General features: G+C 35.8%; 2 protein-coding genes and 1 long non-coding RNA gene across 9 annotated transcripts in view; 1 reads left to right on the forward strand and 2 right to left on the reverse strand.

The window, feature by feature from the left end:
* The first annotated feature begins 1,969 nt into the window (after positions 1-1,969).
* LOC309506163 lies at positions 1,970-3,477 on the forward strand. The gene is made up of 2 exons (XR_014208665.1): positions 1,970-2,245; positions 2,684-3,477. It is a non-coding gene; the product is annotated as an uncharacterized lncRNA (long non-coding RNA).
* Positions 3,478-5,186: 1,709 nt separating this feature from the next.
* LOC309506142 (galectin-9-like) lies at positions 5,187-11,773 on the reverse strand. 2 transcript variants are annotated; one of them, XM_082179752.1, is made up of 12 exons: positions 11,599-11,773; positions 10,378-10,466; positions 9,474-9,678; positions 9,203-9,322; positions 8,142-8,171; positions 7,965-7,994; positions 7,833-7,862; positions 7,287-7,322; positions 6,728-6,757; positions 5,830-5,918; positions 5,590-5,746; positions 5,187-5,506 (listed from the first exon to the last, which is right to left on the reverse strand). In XM_082179752.1, the coding sequence occupies exons 1-12, from the start codon at positions 11,632-11,634 to the stop codon at positions 5,360-5,362; spliced, it is 999 nt and encodes a 332-aa protein (XP_082035878.1). In that variant the 5' UTR covers positions 11,635-11,773; the 3' UTR covers positions 5,187-5,359. The 2 variants fall into 2 exon arrangements, with proteins under 2 accessions (XP_082035878.1, XP_082035879.1); XM_082179753.1 differs by lacking the exon at positions 7,287-7,322.
* A 4,718-nt stretch (positions 11,774-16,491) lies between these two features.
* The window catches only part of ksr1b (kinase suppressor of ras 1b), a 42,707-nt gene continuing 40,120 nt past the window's right edge, over positions 16,492-19,078 (reverse strand). For all 6 annotated transcript variants that reach the window (XM_082179692.1, XM_082179691.1, XM_082179693.1 and 3 more), the window contains one exon: positions 16,492-18,625. In XM_082179692.1, coding sequence (XP_082035818.1) covers positions 18,479-18,625 — 147 coding nt within the window. In that variant the 3' untranslated portion in view covers positions 16,492-18,478. The remainder of the gene's footprint in view (positions 18,626-19,078) is intronic.

Genomic DNA, 19,078 nt, shown 5'->3' on the forward strand with positions numbered 1-19,078 from the left:
AGTATAGGCCTACTTGTAAGTGTACTTGCCCACACTGGCCATTGGCCCACTTTTTTGTGTATAAAAGTATATTTAAGTATACTTTAAGTGTAACAGTAGTAAACTTTGAGTAGGCCTACAGGGTTTTTTTTTTTTTTTTTTTTTGTATACTGATTACTAGTCAAAATACTTAGCACATTTTCTTTTTATTTATGAAAGTACACTTTGAGGTATACGCTCAACTACTAGTTTAGTTTTATACTGCACGATAGGCTACTTTTCATTAAGTAAACATACACAGCAAAATCCCCAGTGTTAAATCAACACCTACAGTGTCAAATTGAACACCAGCAAAGTGTGTATATGTGTCCACACTACACAGTGTTACATTTACACTTTTGAAAGTGTTAATTTTTTAACACTAATTTTCTGTTAATTCAACACTGTATATTGTTAAAAGTTAGCACTATTCAACACTTAACATTGTTGTTTTTACACCACACTAGTGTTAGTGTTAAATAACAGTGTTATTGAGTAATACTTTTTATTTTACACCAACACCAGTGTAGTGTGAATACAACAACATTAAGTGTTAAAATACTCTTCAGCAATAACATTATTGAGTGTCAATACTAATAGACTGCTTCCAATCCTACTAAAGACAAATGGCAGAAAATGTCACAAACACACTTTATTAAGGTACACAGCAAAAAAGCCAGTGTACATTTAACTCAAATTGAGTCAAATTTAACACTCCCGAAATGTATAAATGACTCCCTCCATTTTGGAGTTAAAATAATGCTTTTGAAAGTGTGAAATATATACATTACTCATGGAGTACATTTGAACACTTTGTTAAAATGTATTCCGTGAGTAATGTGCATATTTCACACTTTCAAAAGTGTTATTTTAACTCCAAAATGGAGGGAGTCATTTATACATTTCGGGAGTGTTAAATGCTTTTTAACAAAAGGAATCTTTCCAGAAATAAAAGCAAAGCATTGATAACATTGAATGCACATCAAAACAATCCAGAAAGTTAAAATTCTGTTCATTGTAAAGTTAAAAATAAAGGCAAAATGCAAACAGTTGTTTTAACAAACTAGCTTTTATTAACGAACAAGTCCCTTTACATCATATGTTAACTTTTAAAATAAATGAAGGCAAAATATAGGCATTTCTGTCATCAGAATTATGTGAAAGCTGCTCATCAAATGGTCTGTATCTCTGTAATACTTCAAGTCCTGTACATGTCAGTGAATGTAAGTCCTGTGTCAGTGAAGTTGAGTCAATACCTTCGACTTTGCAACAGTACAGCAACAACATTCAACAGCTGAAGAACAGTTGAAGGATATGAGTGGATAGGTTGTGTCCAGTTGCTAACAGTAAAGTTCAGTGCATAGTTGTTTCACAGAGAAGGAAAGGCTGTGCAGAACCAACTTTCTCGAAAAATCCTGGAGTGCTGGTTCCCTAGACAACACAAAACCAGACCAATTACAATCAATACAATTTGTGTTTTATAAATTGGAAAAAGTTCAATCATCTTAGACTTTCGTGACTCAAACAATTAACTATTTTGGTTAGATTAAGACTTGAATTTACTGATTTCCAAGTAAATTAAAGATTTAATTCATCCAAAAATGTAAATTCTGTCATTAATTATTCACCCTTATGTTGTTCCAAACCAGTAAGAGTTTTGCTCATCTTCGGAACACTTAAGATATTTTTTATAAAATCTAAGAGATTTCTGTCCCTTCATCGACAGCCTATTCAACTATCACTTCCAAAGCCACGGAAAGGTATAAAGGAAATCGTAAGTAATCCATTGTGACTCAAGTGGTTTAACCTCAATTTATTTTATGAAGCAACAAGAGTGCTTTGTTTGCACGAAGATACAACAACAAAAAAACTAAACTTTATTTACAAATTATTCATCTTCGATGCACGCTCACTTAACAACATCTGCTTTCACATCAACAACATGCACAACTCGCAATGTCCTCATGAACGCATGTTGGAAATTAATATTTTATGTTTTGTTGCTGCAAACACAGCACTTGCGTAGTTGAATAAAATGAAAGTTAAACCACTGGAGTCGCATGGAGTACTTTAATGATGATGTACCTTTACACCTTTCTGGGGCTTGAACGTGGTATTTGCGTGGACTGTCAATGGAGGGACAGGAATCTCTCAGATTTCATTCAAAATATCCTCATGTGTGTTGTGAAGATGAAAGAAAGTCTTACATGTTTGGAACAAGATGCGGGTAAGTAATGACAATTTCCATTTGTAGGTGAACTAACCCTTTAGGAATAAATTTAGACACGCATCTCACTAAATAGTCAGCTGACGGAAGAATCTTTGTTCCCTTCTTGTGGCTTTGTGATGTTGGGGGCAGGTGATGGGCAGAGATTTCCCAGTCAGTTGAGTCTAAAATTAAAAAGCAAGAAAACATTTTTGCACTTTAAGTCCTATACTACTATGTTCCTATTTAGGAATAATTTTGTTATACTTGAAAAAACTGTAGATCAAGTAGATCGAGTCCATCAACACCCCCAAAGCTTCACACAGTCATTATAGGTCGACATTTCATTCTGTAATATTAGGTAGTTTTGAACTGCTGTTTAATGTTTGATGATCGTGTTGTTGTACATTTGCGTATTGCAATCTTCTATCACTGCTTCTTCACCTGTGTTATTATTAGGTTTTGATCCGGAGATTCTGTGCTATTTCAGAAGATGTGAACGTGTAACGTTTATTTCTTGGAAAAGCCTTATAGGGCAATTATACAACTGTTATACAGGTATTGTATTTATCAATTAATATAACATTCATATGATGTCTTTGCATCCACTCAGTAGTGCTGTGAGTGTTAGACTGGAGAGCGTTGTAGAGTTATACACGTGTGCAGAAGAGGTTAGGCAATTCGAGATCAAAGAGAAAGAAAAAACACTTTGTCTTATAAGGACATTTTATTAACAATATGTTTATTAAGAGAAAGAAAAAACACACTTCGTTGTATCAGTCCTTTTTATTAAGAATATGTTTATTAAAAATAGAGTAGGCAAAGAAAAAAACATGTAGCCTATTAGAAAGAGCGCAAATATTAGAAGGAGAAATAAAAAGAGAATGCGTTACCATTAGATATGATGATTTGTTGCAAGACGAGACGCAGAAGGCTGTGAAGAAGAGTCCTGAGCAGAAGAACGAAGAGACGTGTTAGTTAGGCTATAAGAGGGCGTTCCCAGTCTGGATGACTACATTCTGGAGAGGTTAGTCATTTAAAATATCCGTAGGCTAATACTTATATAGAGTATAGCCTATTTGTCGAATACTTGTGCTGCTAGAAATATGAATTGTAGCCTAATAAATAAACTGCCTCCTGGGGCATTGATTTATGATGTTGAACAGACTGCGGAGAACTCTTCTATCAGACATTCAAGTATTTTAAAGTGCTTATAATTTAGATCAGATTCGACTTAGGCCTTACCTAGCTGAGAATAAAAAAATAAAAAAATAAGGTAAAGGTGTTATGCGTCGTAAAACACTACTTAGCCTAAGTACAATTTTAAATATATTTCAGAAAAGTAGGCTACAATAAAAATTATATTGAAAGGATAGTTTCTTATTTTTAGTTTGAAAGAAGTATAATAGCACACTTGAATAAACTTATTTTTCGTAAGGTTAATTGGCTATTATTTGAACAGCCCATTGAAAAACTACCTCAGAATGTATTTTCAGAGACCCGATTGCAAACCCTTTGATTGAATCACAAAACAGAACTTACTAGACTATTTCGTATTATTTCATATAGTCGATTATGTAGATTCCTCATAATCATTAAGATATCACAATAAGCAAATTAGCTGAGAAAAAGAAAATACCCTAAGTGTCACGGGTGGTTGCAGGAAGACAGAACAAGTTGACGGTAGCCTATCTTTTCAACACGAAGGTTAAATGATGATCAAAATACAAGACAGCAGAACAGGCACCAACACACACTAAATAAAACGGAGATCGGACAAAGACTGAACAGACGGAACAGCTGAACTGATAATGACAGTGAAGATGACACGTGACATGTGATGACACGCAGACAACTCCTACCCCTATTAGTATTATCCCTATATGGATGTTTCCAAAAACTGAGGAAAATTTAAACATAATGAAATTAAAGAAAGAATGGGAGTTGTGTGAGAAAGGACACATGGCAAGTCAGTACATAAGAGGTGAATATTTTAATTATTTGTGACCCTGGACCACAAAACCAGTCACATATATGGGTCAATTTTTTTTAAATTGAGATTTATAGGCTACATCATCTGAAAACTGAATAAATAACTTTCCATTGATGTATGGTTTGTTAGGATATGACAATATTTGGCAGAGATACAACTATTTGAAAAACTGGAATCTGAGGGTGCAAAAAAATCGAAACATTGAGAAAATCTCCTTCAAAGTTGTCATTTATGTTCGCGATTGTGCTGCATCCATTCACAAAAAAGAAATCTTTTATATATTTACGGTAGGAAATTTACAAAATATATTCATGGAACATGATCTTTACTTAATAACCGAATGATAGCATAAAAGAAAAATCGATAATTTTGACCCATACAATGTATTGTTGGCTATTGCCACAAATATACCCGTGCTACGTGTGACTGGTTTTGTGATCCAGGGTCACATTAAGATATTTATACATGAAGAGTTCAGATGCAAAAGCCTCTAAATGCCATCTGAAATTTTCTTCTAGAATGATCATTTTTATCAAGCTCGTATTTTTAAATTCAATATTTTCACTTAAATGGCAATGAATATTATAGTTGTACTGAACTTAAATACACAAGCTTGATAAAAATGATCATTCTAGAAGAAAATTTCAGATGGCATTTAGAGGCTTTTGCATCTGAACTCTTCATATATAGATCCAAAGACGAAGAAGATAGGGTAGAAGGGTAAGATGAAGAAGAAGGGTAGGCTTAGGCATATACATACCAACACTACATTTTTGAAAAGATTTAAACATTTTAAAAAGATTATCCGATCAGTTGTCAGTTTACACGGCAGAGATGATGGCGATTATTGTAGGGTTACAGTGGAAGCAAGAGCGATGAGAGTTTCAAGACAGTTTAGAAACAGGTATCTACTAAATAGACACATAACATGCAGCATACATAATACATAATGTAAAGAACAGAAAGCCATACAGTAAAAATTTATTTTTATATTCATTCAATATAGCCGTCACAGTGCTGTTCATGGTTACAGTCAGCCATTTTTCTTTAGGCTTTTTCAGTTCAATAGGCCTGTTCCTTTTAAACATTTAGCAAAGCTTTTTCTTATCTTTCTTTCTTAAATGGCACATCACAGATCCCTGTTAGGCCTGCACTAAAGTCAGCTGCAGATCTCCGCAAACCTCCAAAATATCAATGTCTCTCAGCCTTGCGTAGCGATGTTTGTAAGTGTGTGCTTGTTTGCCGTTGACAAACACGTTGTAATGGTGGGGATTGCAAGAGATGGTGACCTGCAACACACAAGTCACAATGACAGCTTGTAACACTAACAGCAACAATATAACAACATATTGAAGGATGTAAGTTTGGCTACCTGAAACGGTTGTCCTCTTTGAAACGGCATGCCTCCGGACCGTTCCTCTGAACCCCAACTCTCCATCTGTTTGGTGTTGCGCACAACCAACATCTCATCGAAACGGGGATTGTAGTGAAATGCGATCCCACCTCCGTAGCATAGGTTAAAATTGATTCTGAAGCAGAACAGAGGACTTATAATATCATCTTAAAATAATAATGTAATTCAAATAAAAGTCTGTGTCATCTGAGGTCTAACCTGCTAGCATTAGGGTTGATCACTCCGTGGATGACAATGTTTTTTCCAGGTTGAAGTCCACCATTGATGACAGCTTTGTATGGGACACTCTAAATGCGGGTCAAAATAAAGAGACATGTATAAATGGGTGTAAAATAGCATAGTACATTAACTGAAATTACTGTAGAATTCCTGTAATACTTATTCAAATGTTGCATTAAAATGAAACTGGTTTTATTAACAACATCTAGAACTAGAACTAATGCAAACCTTAAAAAGCTTATAGAAAAAGAATCTGTATGAAATAATGAATGAATGAATGAATGAATGAATGAATGAATGAATGAATGAATGAATGAATGAATGAATGAAAGAAAACGTTATTAACTCTCTTCCTGCCAGTGTTTAAAAAAAATTAAATAATAATAATTTTCACAAAAATGTCATGGCCTCAGAATATTTTTTTTAATGAATTCTGAACATGCAATAGATCAAAAGTAAGAACAGATCCTCTGCTTTAAAAAAAAAAAACAACAAAAAACTGTTCTGATCTGGAGATTCAGTACTCTTTCAGAAGATGCATAATAGCGCCTCCTACTGTATAACAGTAAAAACACAGAAAGACAGAAAATTCTGTCAATGGCGGGGAAACAAAAGGAGTTTAGGGAGAAATGGCCATACCACATGTAGACCTATTCATGCAAAAAAAAAAAAAAAAAAAATCTTTTTCAAGAGGCTTGGCAGATACCCACAAAAAAGAAGTTATTTATGAAAAAAAAAAAAGTTTAGGTTCAAAACGTATTAACTGTCGCACTGAAAACAGATTTTCTTTTTGATGTGAAATTCAGAAAAAAAAGTGAGAACTGCTGAAATGGATGGCATGTTTTTTTGAGTTGAAAACCAAATGATCTGATCTTACATAAGATGGTGCAGATGGGTAAGCAGGAACCTGGGGAGATAAAAAGTGTTTTAGTATCACTTCCTTTATACAAGACAAACATTGTGATCTCATATCTCACTGCTTGATCAAAATAACAGCACCTTAGTGAGCACTAACAACACGAAACATCGGAAGGACTTAAAATAATGATATAAAATAAATAAAAACTATTCATTTTGATTATTCATTATTATCAGAATCACAAATAAAAGCACTGCAAACTCCAGATAAAACTTTAAAATGATGTTCAAATGCGAACATATAGTCAACTAATGGAAACATGTGAACTATCATTTGGCAGAGGTGATTTAGATATACTCAGTTCATTGTCTTTCTAATAGTTTTTTCGTTTCAACCTTTCATTCAGATTCTGTTGCAGGTCTTTTATTAGTTGTAGAATCCAGTAAAGCATTGTGTGGTTTTAAAGAGCATCAAATTAATCATAAAAGACACACCGATATAACCCCCAAAAGCAAGAAATTTTGAACTCTACTGATCACCATAAAGTTGTCACATGACATATTTCATGACCACATACCCCACATCCTGGAGGCACAGCATACACAGGCTGGAACTACAAGGACAAATAGTTGTTTATGAACGACTATATCTTAAAAAAATCTAATTTTTTTCTTTCTTTCTACTTATTTTTTTATTAAAAAAATAGGTTAAAATGTATTATGGACGGATATATAAGGCATACTTGTTTCCATTCATTATTACCAGAATCACAAATAAAAGCACTGCAAACTCCAGATAAAACTTGAAAATGATGTTTTAAATGCTAACATGGTCTACTAATGGAAACATGTGAATTGTGAAATATCATTTGGCAGCGGTCGTTGAGATATAATCTCTTTCTGGAGCCATAGTTTACAAATTACCCCATCATGTTTATTCATCAAGTTCACTGCCATTTTTATTTGCAGTTTTCTTTCAATCTTTCATTTAGTTTCTGTTGCAGGTCTTTTATTGGTTGTAGAATCCAGTAGAATGCACACAGATATAACTCCCAAAAGCAAGAAACTTTGAACTCTACTGATCACCATAAAGTTGTCACATGACATATTTCATAACCACTTACCCCACATCCTGGAGGCACAGCAAACTGAGGCTGTAAATGAAAGGACAAATAGTTGTTTATGACATGAAGACTAAAATTATTAAAAAATCTTTCTTAACTGACTTTGATGTTGTTTTAACTTTTTCCTCCCACCTGAAATCCTGCGTGTGGTTGAATATAACCCTGGAAAGATAATATGCAAAGTGCATTCAAATGTTAATACAAAGCTATTCTTGCTTGTATACAGAGCAGTATCTCAGTTGTATGTACATAGAGACAATAAGCTGAGCTAATATGATCTTCTCTGCCTCACAGGGTTATAGTACTCACTGGAAAAGCTGGTTGTGGAGGTAAATAGGGCTGCAAAGACAAAAAACAAAGTTTATTTGCCATATTAATGTAACATGTACGTATGTTCTGTTTTAGTTTAGTTTTCTCTCTATTTGCCCGATCATATAAATTCCCTGGTTACTCATTCACACTCTAGTTTGTTGCTGTTTAATGGCTAATTATTAGATTATGTAGTTCCCTTTGTTTGTTCCTTGTATTTAAGCCCAGAGTTTCCCTAGTTCCCTTGTCTATTATTGTTGATGTATTTGTTGCGTTTGAGTTATTATTCCAGTTATCTACAGCAATCTCTTGAGATTCATTTTGGATGAATTAAAGATTATCTTGATTTTCCATTCCTTTATCGTGCGCGTTTTTCTCCAACACCTCATTTAAATATACAGTGGGCTTAAAAAGCATTCAAACCTTTGGCCGCGCTCACATTTTGAATATTGTGATAACGTCACCTATAGATTCAGACACCACTACAAATGGCTGTCCCTTCAAATAGTGCCCTTTTTAAGAGTGTAGGGATTGTTTTTGGACACAGACTTCTGTCTTCATCATTTCTTTGTCTTGTGTTAATGTTATGTTCTCTTGTGAAGTTGTGAGTTCTTTTCTTGTGTTCCCTTGTGAGTTCTCGTTCCTAGTGTCTATCAAAGTTATATTATCATTCTTTCTTTGTCACGCATCAACTTTGGATTTCACTATACAAGCAACCCCTGACAAAACCATAATTTTGTATACACATATACAAATATTATACACATTTACATATACACATTATTTATCAGTTGAAAACAGTTGTGCTGATTTGATTACAAAGGTCAAAAGAACAGCATTTATTTGAAATATAATAATCTTTTGTAACATTATTAATGCATCCTTGCTGTATAAAAGTACTAATTTCTTAAAAAAAAAAATAACACTGGTGATGGCAAACACTTCTGGTCACTCTATTGCAAATCACAATGTTGTCAAAAAGTAATTGCAAAAGTGGGCCAGAAAAGGGAAGTTAGTTCAGGGGAAATTCTGCAGTGGCAGCGTGTGTATTTTGTTCTCACCGCAGGATTCTGGAATGCAACAGAATTCAGCTCCACCATTCCCTCCACTGCGATAGTGTCCACCCGAGTATAGGGAATACGGTGTTTATAGTCCATGAAGTATTTCCCATTAGTAGATATCTAGAGAGAACCATCATTAAAGTCATAAAGGAAAGGAGGTGAAATGCCTCTCCAATAATTAATAATTAATAATAATAAAAGATGACATGAGGACTAATACTATTCAGAAGCGCTTCAGAAACAGAAAATCTGAGAGTGAATGATCTTGTACCTTGTATGCGTCCTGGGCGACAAGGATCTGGAGGGTGAACGTTTGGCCTTGGGGGAAGGGAGATTCATACTTGCGTTCCTCTGAACCCCAGTTCCTGTTTTGGTAGGTGTTGTTCACTACATACCCAGTGCTCTCAAAGCGTGGGTTAAAGTGCAGAGCAACATCAGCCCCAGAATGAGAACCACACTGAAGGTTCACGTGAAATCTGCAGGACACCGAACAAAAATGAGGAATGAGAGAAACTGGGGAGATAACCGCTGTAACAAGGAAAGTGTGATTATAAATTGTTTGCAAAGACTTCATATCAGTTCTAAAATAGCTTCAAGGCACATGTGTCAAACTCCGCTCATGGAGACCAATGTCCTGTAACTCCGACCAGCTCCAAAACACATGCCTGGAAGTTTCTATTAATCATGAAGACTTTGATTAGCTGGCCCAGATGAGTTTAATAGGGTTGGATCTAAACTCTGCAGGACAATCATGGTCCTCCAGGAACTGAATTTGACACCCCTTCTTCAAGGAAATTATTTTGTGATTGCATAACACTCGTTTTCTACACACATCTTGTGAAATGTCTGTGCTTGCCTCTAAAAATGTTACTTAAATGACTAAAGACCACTGTTAAAAAAGGGAATAAATCTCACTGTTAAAAAAGTTGCTGCCTTAATTTACAGTTAATTACAATTAAGTACAATTAACTTGGATGTTATTCATTTCAACTTTAATTACATTGAACTGACTTAAAAAAATAATTGAATCTTATAACTTATAAAAAAAAGTTGAAAATTGCTTTACTTAATTTGATGAGTTTAAGAAATGTAAAAACACATGTTGTCATAACTTATTGATAATATCACGTTTTATGGTGGGTCCTTGACAACTACTATTAAACATTATTGCTCACCTGTTAGCCCCTGGTAAAACCCGTCCACTTATGATAATACTCTTCCCGTCCTGCAAGCCTCCTTGGATTGGGCCACTGAATGGGATTCTCTGTGTCGATGTAAATAATTATGTAAATAATAATGCCACACGTAAGTATAGGCTCCCCTGTGTGAATATGCCCTTATGAACTAATACTCAATATAATGAACACGTTTCATCTTTGGAAGTTTGTATCTGCTTATTCTATTCATTAGTGTTAGAATCAATAAAGAAGAAACCACATCTTCATATTTAATTGGATTAGAAAAAGGAACAGACGCAAAAGTACACGGACCCCTGGAACAACATGCGTGACGTGTGTAAAGGTGATACACTGGTGAACTTTTTGAGGAATGTTGCCGTCAACGGGCAACCGACACAGGGCCCACGACCGACCTAAATTATCCAGATATAAATGTGTTGCCCATTCTCAATTGGAAAGTACTCAAGCAACTTTCCAACATCAAGCATCGCTCTGCAACATTGCTCAAAAAGTTGCGTCATCACCTTAACGGTAAAGTAGCCAAACTAAACCTTTGTCCTTAACAACGACGGTGAAAATGTTCAATTATGTATTTAGAAGCAGCCCACCCAGCGAAAAACTCGTTGAAAAGACGTCGAAAAGACGACATTGCCAGACGTCTAAACAACTTAAAATTTGGTTGAAAAGTGAAAGGTGAAATTAAGCCGTTTTTTTCAGGTCGTTGAAAAGACGCATATAAAAGGACGTCCCACTCGCGTATAAATTAGGTTGTAAAGTGAGTTGAAAATACGTCTTTTTCAGGCCTAATTTCAACCGTGAATTCATGATTATATTTAATATTCACATACTGTCAATAAGACAATTCACAAAAGACTAGCAAATTGACACCTCAAATACATCTTTCACGTAAAAAACACTTTCCTGATCACATAAGCCTGCACGATCTAACAAACCCTAAAAACAGCAATACACAAATTAACTTTCAAAGAAAAGAAAGAACAGAAGAAAGAAGAAACCCCACCCGTAGATTAGGCAACTTACCTCGGTCTCTTGTTGCAAAACTTAGTTTTAAGCAGCAAAAATATTTCTGTGCATGCATGCAAAATCACAGAGTAAATTAAAATAGTGTAGGCTAACTCAAAAAGGAAAAGGATGTTAAAAAGGGACAAACGCATATTTGATTATTTTCCATAACAAAACTAACATCTGGTCACTTACCGGGTTAAAAAACGGCTGTTGTTGATAAAACGCCATTCTGCCAGTTCTTGCCTTTTACTGTCTATGGTTCTTGCTTTCTTGCAGCTTTAAGTGTGTCGTCAAGATCGACAGACAAAGCCTATTGCCCAGAGAACCACCTACAGATGTCCGGTTGGTTTCCAGTAAAAAAAAACACGTTAGGTTTCGGTTTCTCCAACCAGGAAACTATGTCTCAGTAGTGGTTCAAGGGCACCATTCCTATTTCCTCATGATAGTCTTCCTAAATTTGGTCAGTTCGTTCACATACGCAAATTGTTATTAGAATAAAGAGTGGTATTTTAGGCTACAACAGTAATGTTAGCTAAATAAGAGATGTAGACTACAGGAGAGGAGATGGGGATTTTGGGAGATAGGCTATTTAAAACAGATACGATGTCAAGTCGAACAATAACATGCTAAATATTTATTTTGTGAATATTTTTATTTCATGCTATTCCATCCTTTACATTTTCTGTAACGTCATTGCGCAACATCGTACCGAATCAGTCAGAACCGCAGTGTTTCCACGAGGCGGCTGATAGCCTATAGCCTACAGATCAGGCTAAAACATTTTTTTTTGTGTGTGTATCGTAAAAGTGCAAAATATATGGTTCTCTCAGAATAGTTGTCACAGCCTTTAAAAATATCATAAGCACAAATTCAGACTATGCTTTCTATTTAAAGTAATGACAGCCTTTTGTGACTTTGTTTAGAAGCCATGCACCTTTCAGTGAGGATAACTGTAATACGTCATTAGACTCATAATCTTCCCCTCATTCACAATCAAATGTATTAAAATATATGTACGATGTCAACTATGCTTAACATGGTTATGCATGTTTTGTATGTGCTGATGAAATCATAAGTTATACTTCTCTCACAATTCGTAAAATGTAACTAGTGGTGTACAGTGGCGTATCCAGGACATTTTTACTGGGGTGGCCAAGATGGGACACAAAACTAGAGTGGGGTGGCCATATATACTATAAAATAATGTTATGTAAACCTTTAAACTCTTGAACAATAGAGGATTTTAATAATAGTAACAAAGTGCAAACTTTATTTTTAAATAATGGTACTATTTCATAAAATGTAAGATACAGTCACAGGCCTATTTAGGAAATGTGTTTACTATAGTCTGTTATTAATTGCCATAGTGGGGGATATGATTTACTCAATTAACTTGGCCATTAACTTGTCCGAAAATGCATTTGTGTTTATCTGCAAAAAGGTTTACATACACTAGATTGCAGCCTAGGCTACTGTTAATGTAAATATAATGTTAGTGGTTTGTTTTTAAAGTCTACATTAGAGACCTGCGCAGGACGGATTTCTCACTTAATAATTCCTAAAAAGCTGACATCTCAGTTCATCGCCATCTCACAAATCTCTGTTATTATCAATGAAACTGGCTGCATAATTAATCTTTCATATTATCTACACTTTGTTTGATATAATAGATGATTTGCCAGTATGCAGAATTCAGCACTGAACAAAAAGTCCATTTTGAGTGGTGAGGGGATTCTATCTTAAATGCATCTGATTGGCCATTGCGTTCAAGAAATCAACACATATGTCTGTGATTGGCTACATTGTTCAACGCTGCAAACATGTTATAAATAGAGACTCTGGCCTGTAAATCGTTTCTATTTTGTTTTAGTTGTTCTTGTTGCTTTTGTGCAACAGATGAATGACAATTTATTCGTTTTTATTTGTTCAATTTATAGATAATTCTATTTTGCGGGAGTCCCGACTCCCGCGAATCGACACACGAGTGCATTACCGCCCGCGCCCGCACTCGGCCATCAGATTCCCGTGCCGCACTCTGTTGCGTTGGGTCCCGACCATACCTCTCAATCGACTGATTCCAGCGTTTTTATCGTTGTTGTATTGTTGCAACTGTGTGACCGTCCTCTTGTTTCACGGACCAGCAGCAGCAGGTGCACCGTGCAGCGCGCGTGCTCTTATCTCATGGGTCATCTGACCTGCATGGCCAAACGTCCGCTGAGCAGAAATCAGCTCTCACAGTCTCAGTACGACCGTTACTGTGTTAGTTAAAAATGTGAAACTGGCCCTAAATCAGTTGATCAGCTGTCATCACTGATTGACAACATTTCTCGTTTCTTGTGTTGACGAACTTGACCTACCTATCAGATCTGGGGTGGCCACAGGGGTGGCCAATGAGCTTTCAGGGGTGGCCCCGGCCACCCCAGGCCACCCCCTAGAATCGCCATTGGTGGTGTACAGCCTTGGATTTTTTTTGTAGCAAACATTTTTGTCCACTTAGAAGTTTTCTATAAGTTTTGTACATTTCTGGAATAACAACCAGGGCACAAGATAATAGTACAGAGGAAATGTTCAAAGCTGTGTACAGTAAAAAAGAAAAACTGTACACGTACAGTGTAGCCTACAGTTTTTCCTTTTCGTACAGAAAAACTTTTTCAAAACAAAATTTGGACTTTATCCGTAGCCACAAGTCATGTGAATACAGATAACCTACTGTAATCTTAGTACACATATTTTTTTTTTTCCTGATACCTAAAATTCCTGCAAGCGTGCTAAAATATAGATAAGGCCCAAGGTATGTTTGTTTTTGAACAGGGTAGGCTACATTTTATTGGGCAGTAGGCTACTAAATAAAACATGATAAACAATTAGCAAATTGTATGTGTGTGTGAGTGTGTGTGTGTGTGTGTGTGTGTGTGTGTGTGTGTGTGTGTGTGTGTGTGTGTGTGTGTGTGTGTGTGTGTGTGTGTGTGTGTGTGTATAGGGCCTACATAGGCTAGACACATAAACATATGCTAGACATAGTAGCCTATATCTAGGGCGGACTGGCCATCTGGAGCACCGGTGTGGGCCGGCCCACCCGGTACACAAATATATTAAAAAAATTACGGAAATCATAATATTACATTTATTTTCTACGCAAATGGATGAGTGAGTCGATCGCGAGGCCGACAAGGAGTGTGTTTTATGTGCATGTGAGTGTATTGCCCTCCCTCCCTGTTAATTTGAAAAAAAAAAGCATTAGAGGTGTGAAATGCTCAAATGAACAGATTATGCATTTGGCGCAACAATGATGGTATAGTTAATATTAATTCCAAACACCGCTGAGTGTTGAGAAATTAGTTCTTATCTCAACAATTAGTAGGCTATACAATTAAAATGATAAACACTATTGAATTATATTGTTTTCTTCCAAAAACGAGTTCCTTGTTTTATGTTTATCTTTAACTTTAAATTAAAATTTGCTACTAACCTTTGTTTTGTAGCTATGATCATTGCAGATAGGACCAACACATCTTACACATGAAGTTTGCACCTTTTTTTCCATGTGGCTTTCATGGGCAAGTTTTATGAGTATTAATATTATTTGACTTTTTGTATTTTAGTGCTAGCTAACAGTGTGCCAACACATAGATGAGCCTATTTTGTGAAGAACTGCACCTATATGTTAAATAAACTTAAACAGTAAAAAAAAAAAAAAAAAAAAAAAAAAGAAAGTCTTGTCTACTTTACTTTACACTAATAAAAATGTATTACAGATATTGCTGAATAATCCCTCATCTGTTTTGTTTCCTTAACAGGAATCCTTTCATCTCTCATACATACAAACTCGGTTTCACATACACAAGCTCTTTACACACACAAGACATCTCCTCCTCATAAAGCTCTGCTGACCTGCTTCCAGAAGATGCCCTGAAGCCTGTGGACATCAAGCAAGTTTAATGTCACCTGATAGCCCAATAGTAGCCTATGCCATGAGGATTCGTGTTAATGCAAAATATCTTGATTCAGGAGTTGTACAACCTACAGTGCTGTGTGGTGTGTCTTACACTGGACCAAGATGATACCCCTTGACTCGCTGATATGCTGTCTTGATAGTTTTATATTAATAATGTTGTGTGTCTTAATGTTCTTCTGTTTGTTTCCCTTTGTTTTACAAATATGACCTAATATATGTTGTGTTACTTAAAATAAATGTTTAAATAGCATTTCTTTTTGTATTGTGTTATATTTTTATGCTATAAATAAAAATTATTCTGCACATTAATTAGCCAATGTGTTATGATTTGGGATGTGGTGAACTGCTGTGGGCCAGAAAGTCCAGGGCCACTTTTTGGTCTAAGTCCGCCCCTGTATATATATCACTCAATGCCTTTAGACATGGTCAAGACGATCTGCTGAAGTTCAAACTGAGCCTCAGAATGGGGAGGAAAGGTGGCTTGAGTCCATCCGTTTATGACCAGTCCTTCCTTCTGATGGCTACTTCCAGCAGGATAACATATCATGTCACAAAGCTCAAATCATCTCAAACTGGTTTGAAAATGACATTGAGTTCACTAAACTCAAATGGCCTTCAGTCACCAGATCTCAATCTAATAGAGCAGCTTTGGGATGTGGTGGAACAGGAGATTCTCATCATGGATGTGCAGCCGTCAAATGGACCAAAATCTCGAATGTTTCCACACTGTAAAAAGTTATTGTTGGTTTAATGTAAAAAAGTAAGTGACCTGGTTTCCTTAAAATTTTGAGTTGATACTATGAAGGAGATTGGTTTAATTAACATACTCAAAATATTATGTTATCTGAACAATATTAATTATCTAAGTTGATTTGACAAAAGATAAAAAGTTGTGATGACAAATCATGAATATAATTTTTTACAGCACTTTGTTGAATCTTTGCCACAATGAATTAAAGCAGTTCAAGAGGGTCCAACCCACTACTAGCAAGTTGTACCTTATAAAGTGTCTAATATTTAATATGTATAACTGTAGATGACTTATTCTCCCAGTGACAGATTTCCGACTTATATAATGTTAATGTATTATGCAACAGTCTCATTCTCTCATGAATTGGATAAATGATAACTTGAAGTTTAGTTTGTTTATTATTTCTGCCAGGATAAAATTACATTGTGTTTACAGACAAGTGGCTAAAAGCTTTACAAAAATATGAATTCATAATTTCATAACATTAAAACCACAATCTCACTCTAGAAATTTACATTTTATGTCCGAGACACTTTGTATATAAAGAGCTGTACAACAGAAGTAAAGTACCTTTTCAAAATATTGCGATGGAAACATATAAAATTTTGTACAAATAATATAAGAAATCTTAGCTGTACAATAAATAAAACAATAGTTCTCTGTCACTGCAGTCTAAAAGAATCATCCTCTCAATGTTTATAACACCACAAATAAATCACCCAAAACTCTGCATGCACACGCTCACACACTCACTCTGACTGACACGCGCATACACACACACACACACACACACACACACACACACACACACACACACACACACACACACACGAGAGGTATTAGACATGAAAAGTTTCTGAACACCATCCTGCTGGGTCAAAATATCTTTCATACTTTATGATATTACAAATACCTCGTCAGGACCCTTAATTTTTGAGGCTCTTTAACTGTCCTGGTAAGGCTCAGTAGGTCAGATTAGCATCCGGTAAAATATTATTCATTTAAATCTTAATTTTGAGCAACAATGTGGAAAAAGGAAGTCACTTCTGTAAGAATACAGTAGAAGGATTGCAAAAGCATAAGGTCTTGACCACCAGATGTGCAATGGAGATCACATTTCATTCATGTGACGGCACACAAGGGGAATTTGAAACATGGCAAGATCTGCTAGCGTAATAAAAAGGGAGGAAATCCTATCAGCATATTTTCCATGAACAAAATTGAGCTGAAATGGCTCTTTGCTCAGTATTAGAACAGGAAAAGGTTTAAAAGCTAAAGAGACTAAAAGTACAGCTAAGGAAAAGCAACACAAAAGTGAACAGTGCCAAGATTTGTAAGACGCTCTGTTTATCAGAAGCATAGAATAATCAATAAATCACACAGGAAATAAACGGAATAAAATCAGACATCTGAATCAGTTGCTTTCTTTGAATGCAGCAGCCAAGCTAATGTTAACGGCAGCCGTGGACAAATGGTCGTATTTGTACACATAGGGACAGCGAGAGCGGAGGCCCGGACTGCAGTGCTCGCGCAGACAGTGGTGATGCCATGCACTGAACAGAAGAAAGGAAAGCACAGAGGAGAAAATAAAGTGACGTGTTGGTGGTGAGACAGGAACAGCAGATGACAGAGATCACAGTAGTTCGGCCCATTCCGAGAATGAGAGAGACCCACAGGAAAAAGGGCAGAAACAACAAACAGAAACATTACTTTTTTCTTTCTTTTTTTTTTTCCATAAAAGGCTTTTCAGTTGTCTTTACTGATTAATAATAACAATATAATTACAAATATTGTCATTATTTTATTTATTATAAAAAATTATGTTCTGATTGTGCCCATTCCACCACAGACTAAACAATATTATTTAAATATAACAGGTACATTACTGACCACAGGCCAGATATTTGGACATATGAACATCCTCAAAGTGTAACAGGTATAGTAAATGGGCACCTTCCCCCTGAACCAGAACAGTATCTGATTCTGAATTTCTATATGGTGAAAAATAAATGATAAAATCACAAGCTTCACACATATTAGCAAACCAGACCATTCATATAACAGGCAAAAACTTTTGTAGCAGAAAAGCACTCACAAACATACACTCGTTTTTTCATCACTTATTTCATCACTTATCCCGCTCCATATGGTTTGACCAAATATGACACAGCATTCATTCAGTTGATTTCATGCACAGCATCCTCCTGACACTCGCTACACTAAAAATCCAATAGTGTAAAATGAAGAAGGCTCAGAATAAAAAACAAAACAATGCACAGGTCGGCTCCAAACGATCAGTTAGTTTCCATGCTCACTAAACTACACCCTCTAAAAAAGGGGGATCCACAGCATGCCAGCGGTCCAGTCTAGGATACATACTCCTCAGACTTCCAGAAGTGTCCGGGGTGCGAGAGCCGGCGATTGAGCTTCGGCAGCTTCTCTAGCAAGTCTGTCAGCTGAGTGAATGTAGGTCTGTCCTCAACTTTAAAGGACCAGCAGGCAGACAGGATCTCCTACAGTGGGAGTACAATGACCATATTATATTATGCATCATATAATCATATATATTACATGGGCGTGCGGCCCATATAAGCTGTGAATGCTCTGCATACCCAAGCCATTCATGGACTCTCTAATTAACATTAACAGTATAAATTACTATAAATTCCCTTGTTGGACATGTATCATAAAGCAGAATCGTTCACCCAAGAGGAAAAATGTGCAGTTGCTGCCAGATCTCGATCAACGAAAACAACATAGTGTTTGATATGAAGGTAATATGATGCCATAAAGAATCGCATGCGCAGGGTAAGATTTGTGTAAGTGTACATAAGATTGCAAGCATAAATAAAATTTGCATGTGCAAGAATTCAATCCAATAACGTTAACACCAGCTCGAAATTCAGCATTAACTTATATTGTCAGCCTAAGGGTGCACAGCTTATTAAGCAATCATGATTTATTTA

The sequence above is a fragment of the Leuciscus leuciscus genome (assembly GCF_965113295.1).
Source record: "Leuciscus leuciscus genome assembly, chromosome: 9".
Classification (NCBI taxonomy): Eukaryota; Metazoa; Chordata; class Actinopteri; order Cypriniformes; family Leuciscidae; genus Leuciscus; species Leuciscus leuciscus.

What these genes read in the sequence shown, in the direction of transcription:
- LOC309506142 (XM_082179752.1), bottom strand. Translation starts at nt 11,634, where the DNA reads ATGGCGTTTTATCAACAACAGCCGTTTTTTAACCCG. An exon ending in GTTTTACCAGGGGCTAACAG is followed by an intron (nt 9,679 to 10,377) that starts GTGAGCAATAAT and finishes GGTGTCCTGCAG; the next exon opens with ATTTCACGTGAACCTTCAGT. An exon ending in ATCAACCCTAATGCTAGCAG is followed by an intron (nt 5,747 to 5,829) that starts GTTAGACCTCAG and finishes GTTCTGCTTCAG; the next exon opens with AATCAATTTTAACCTATGCT.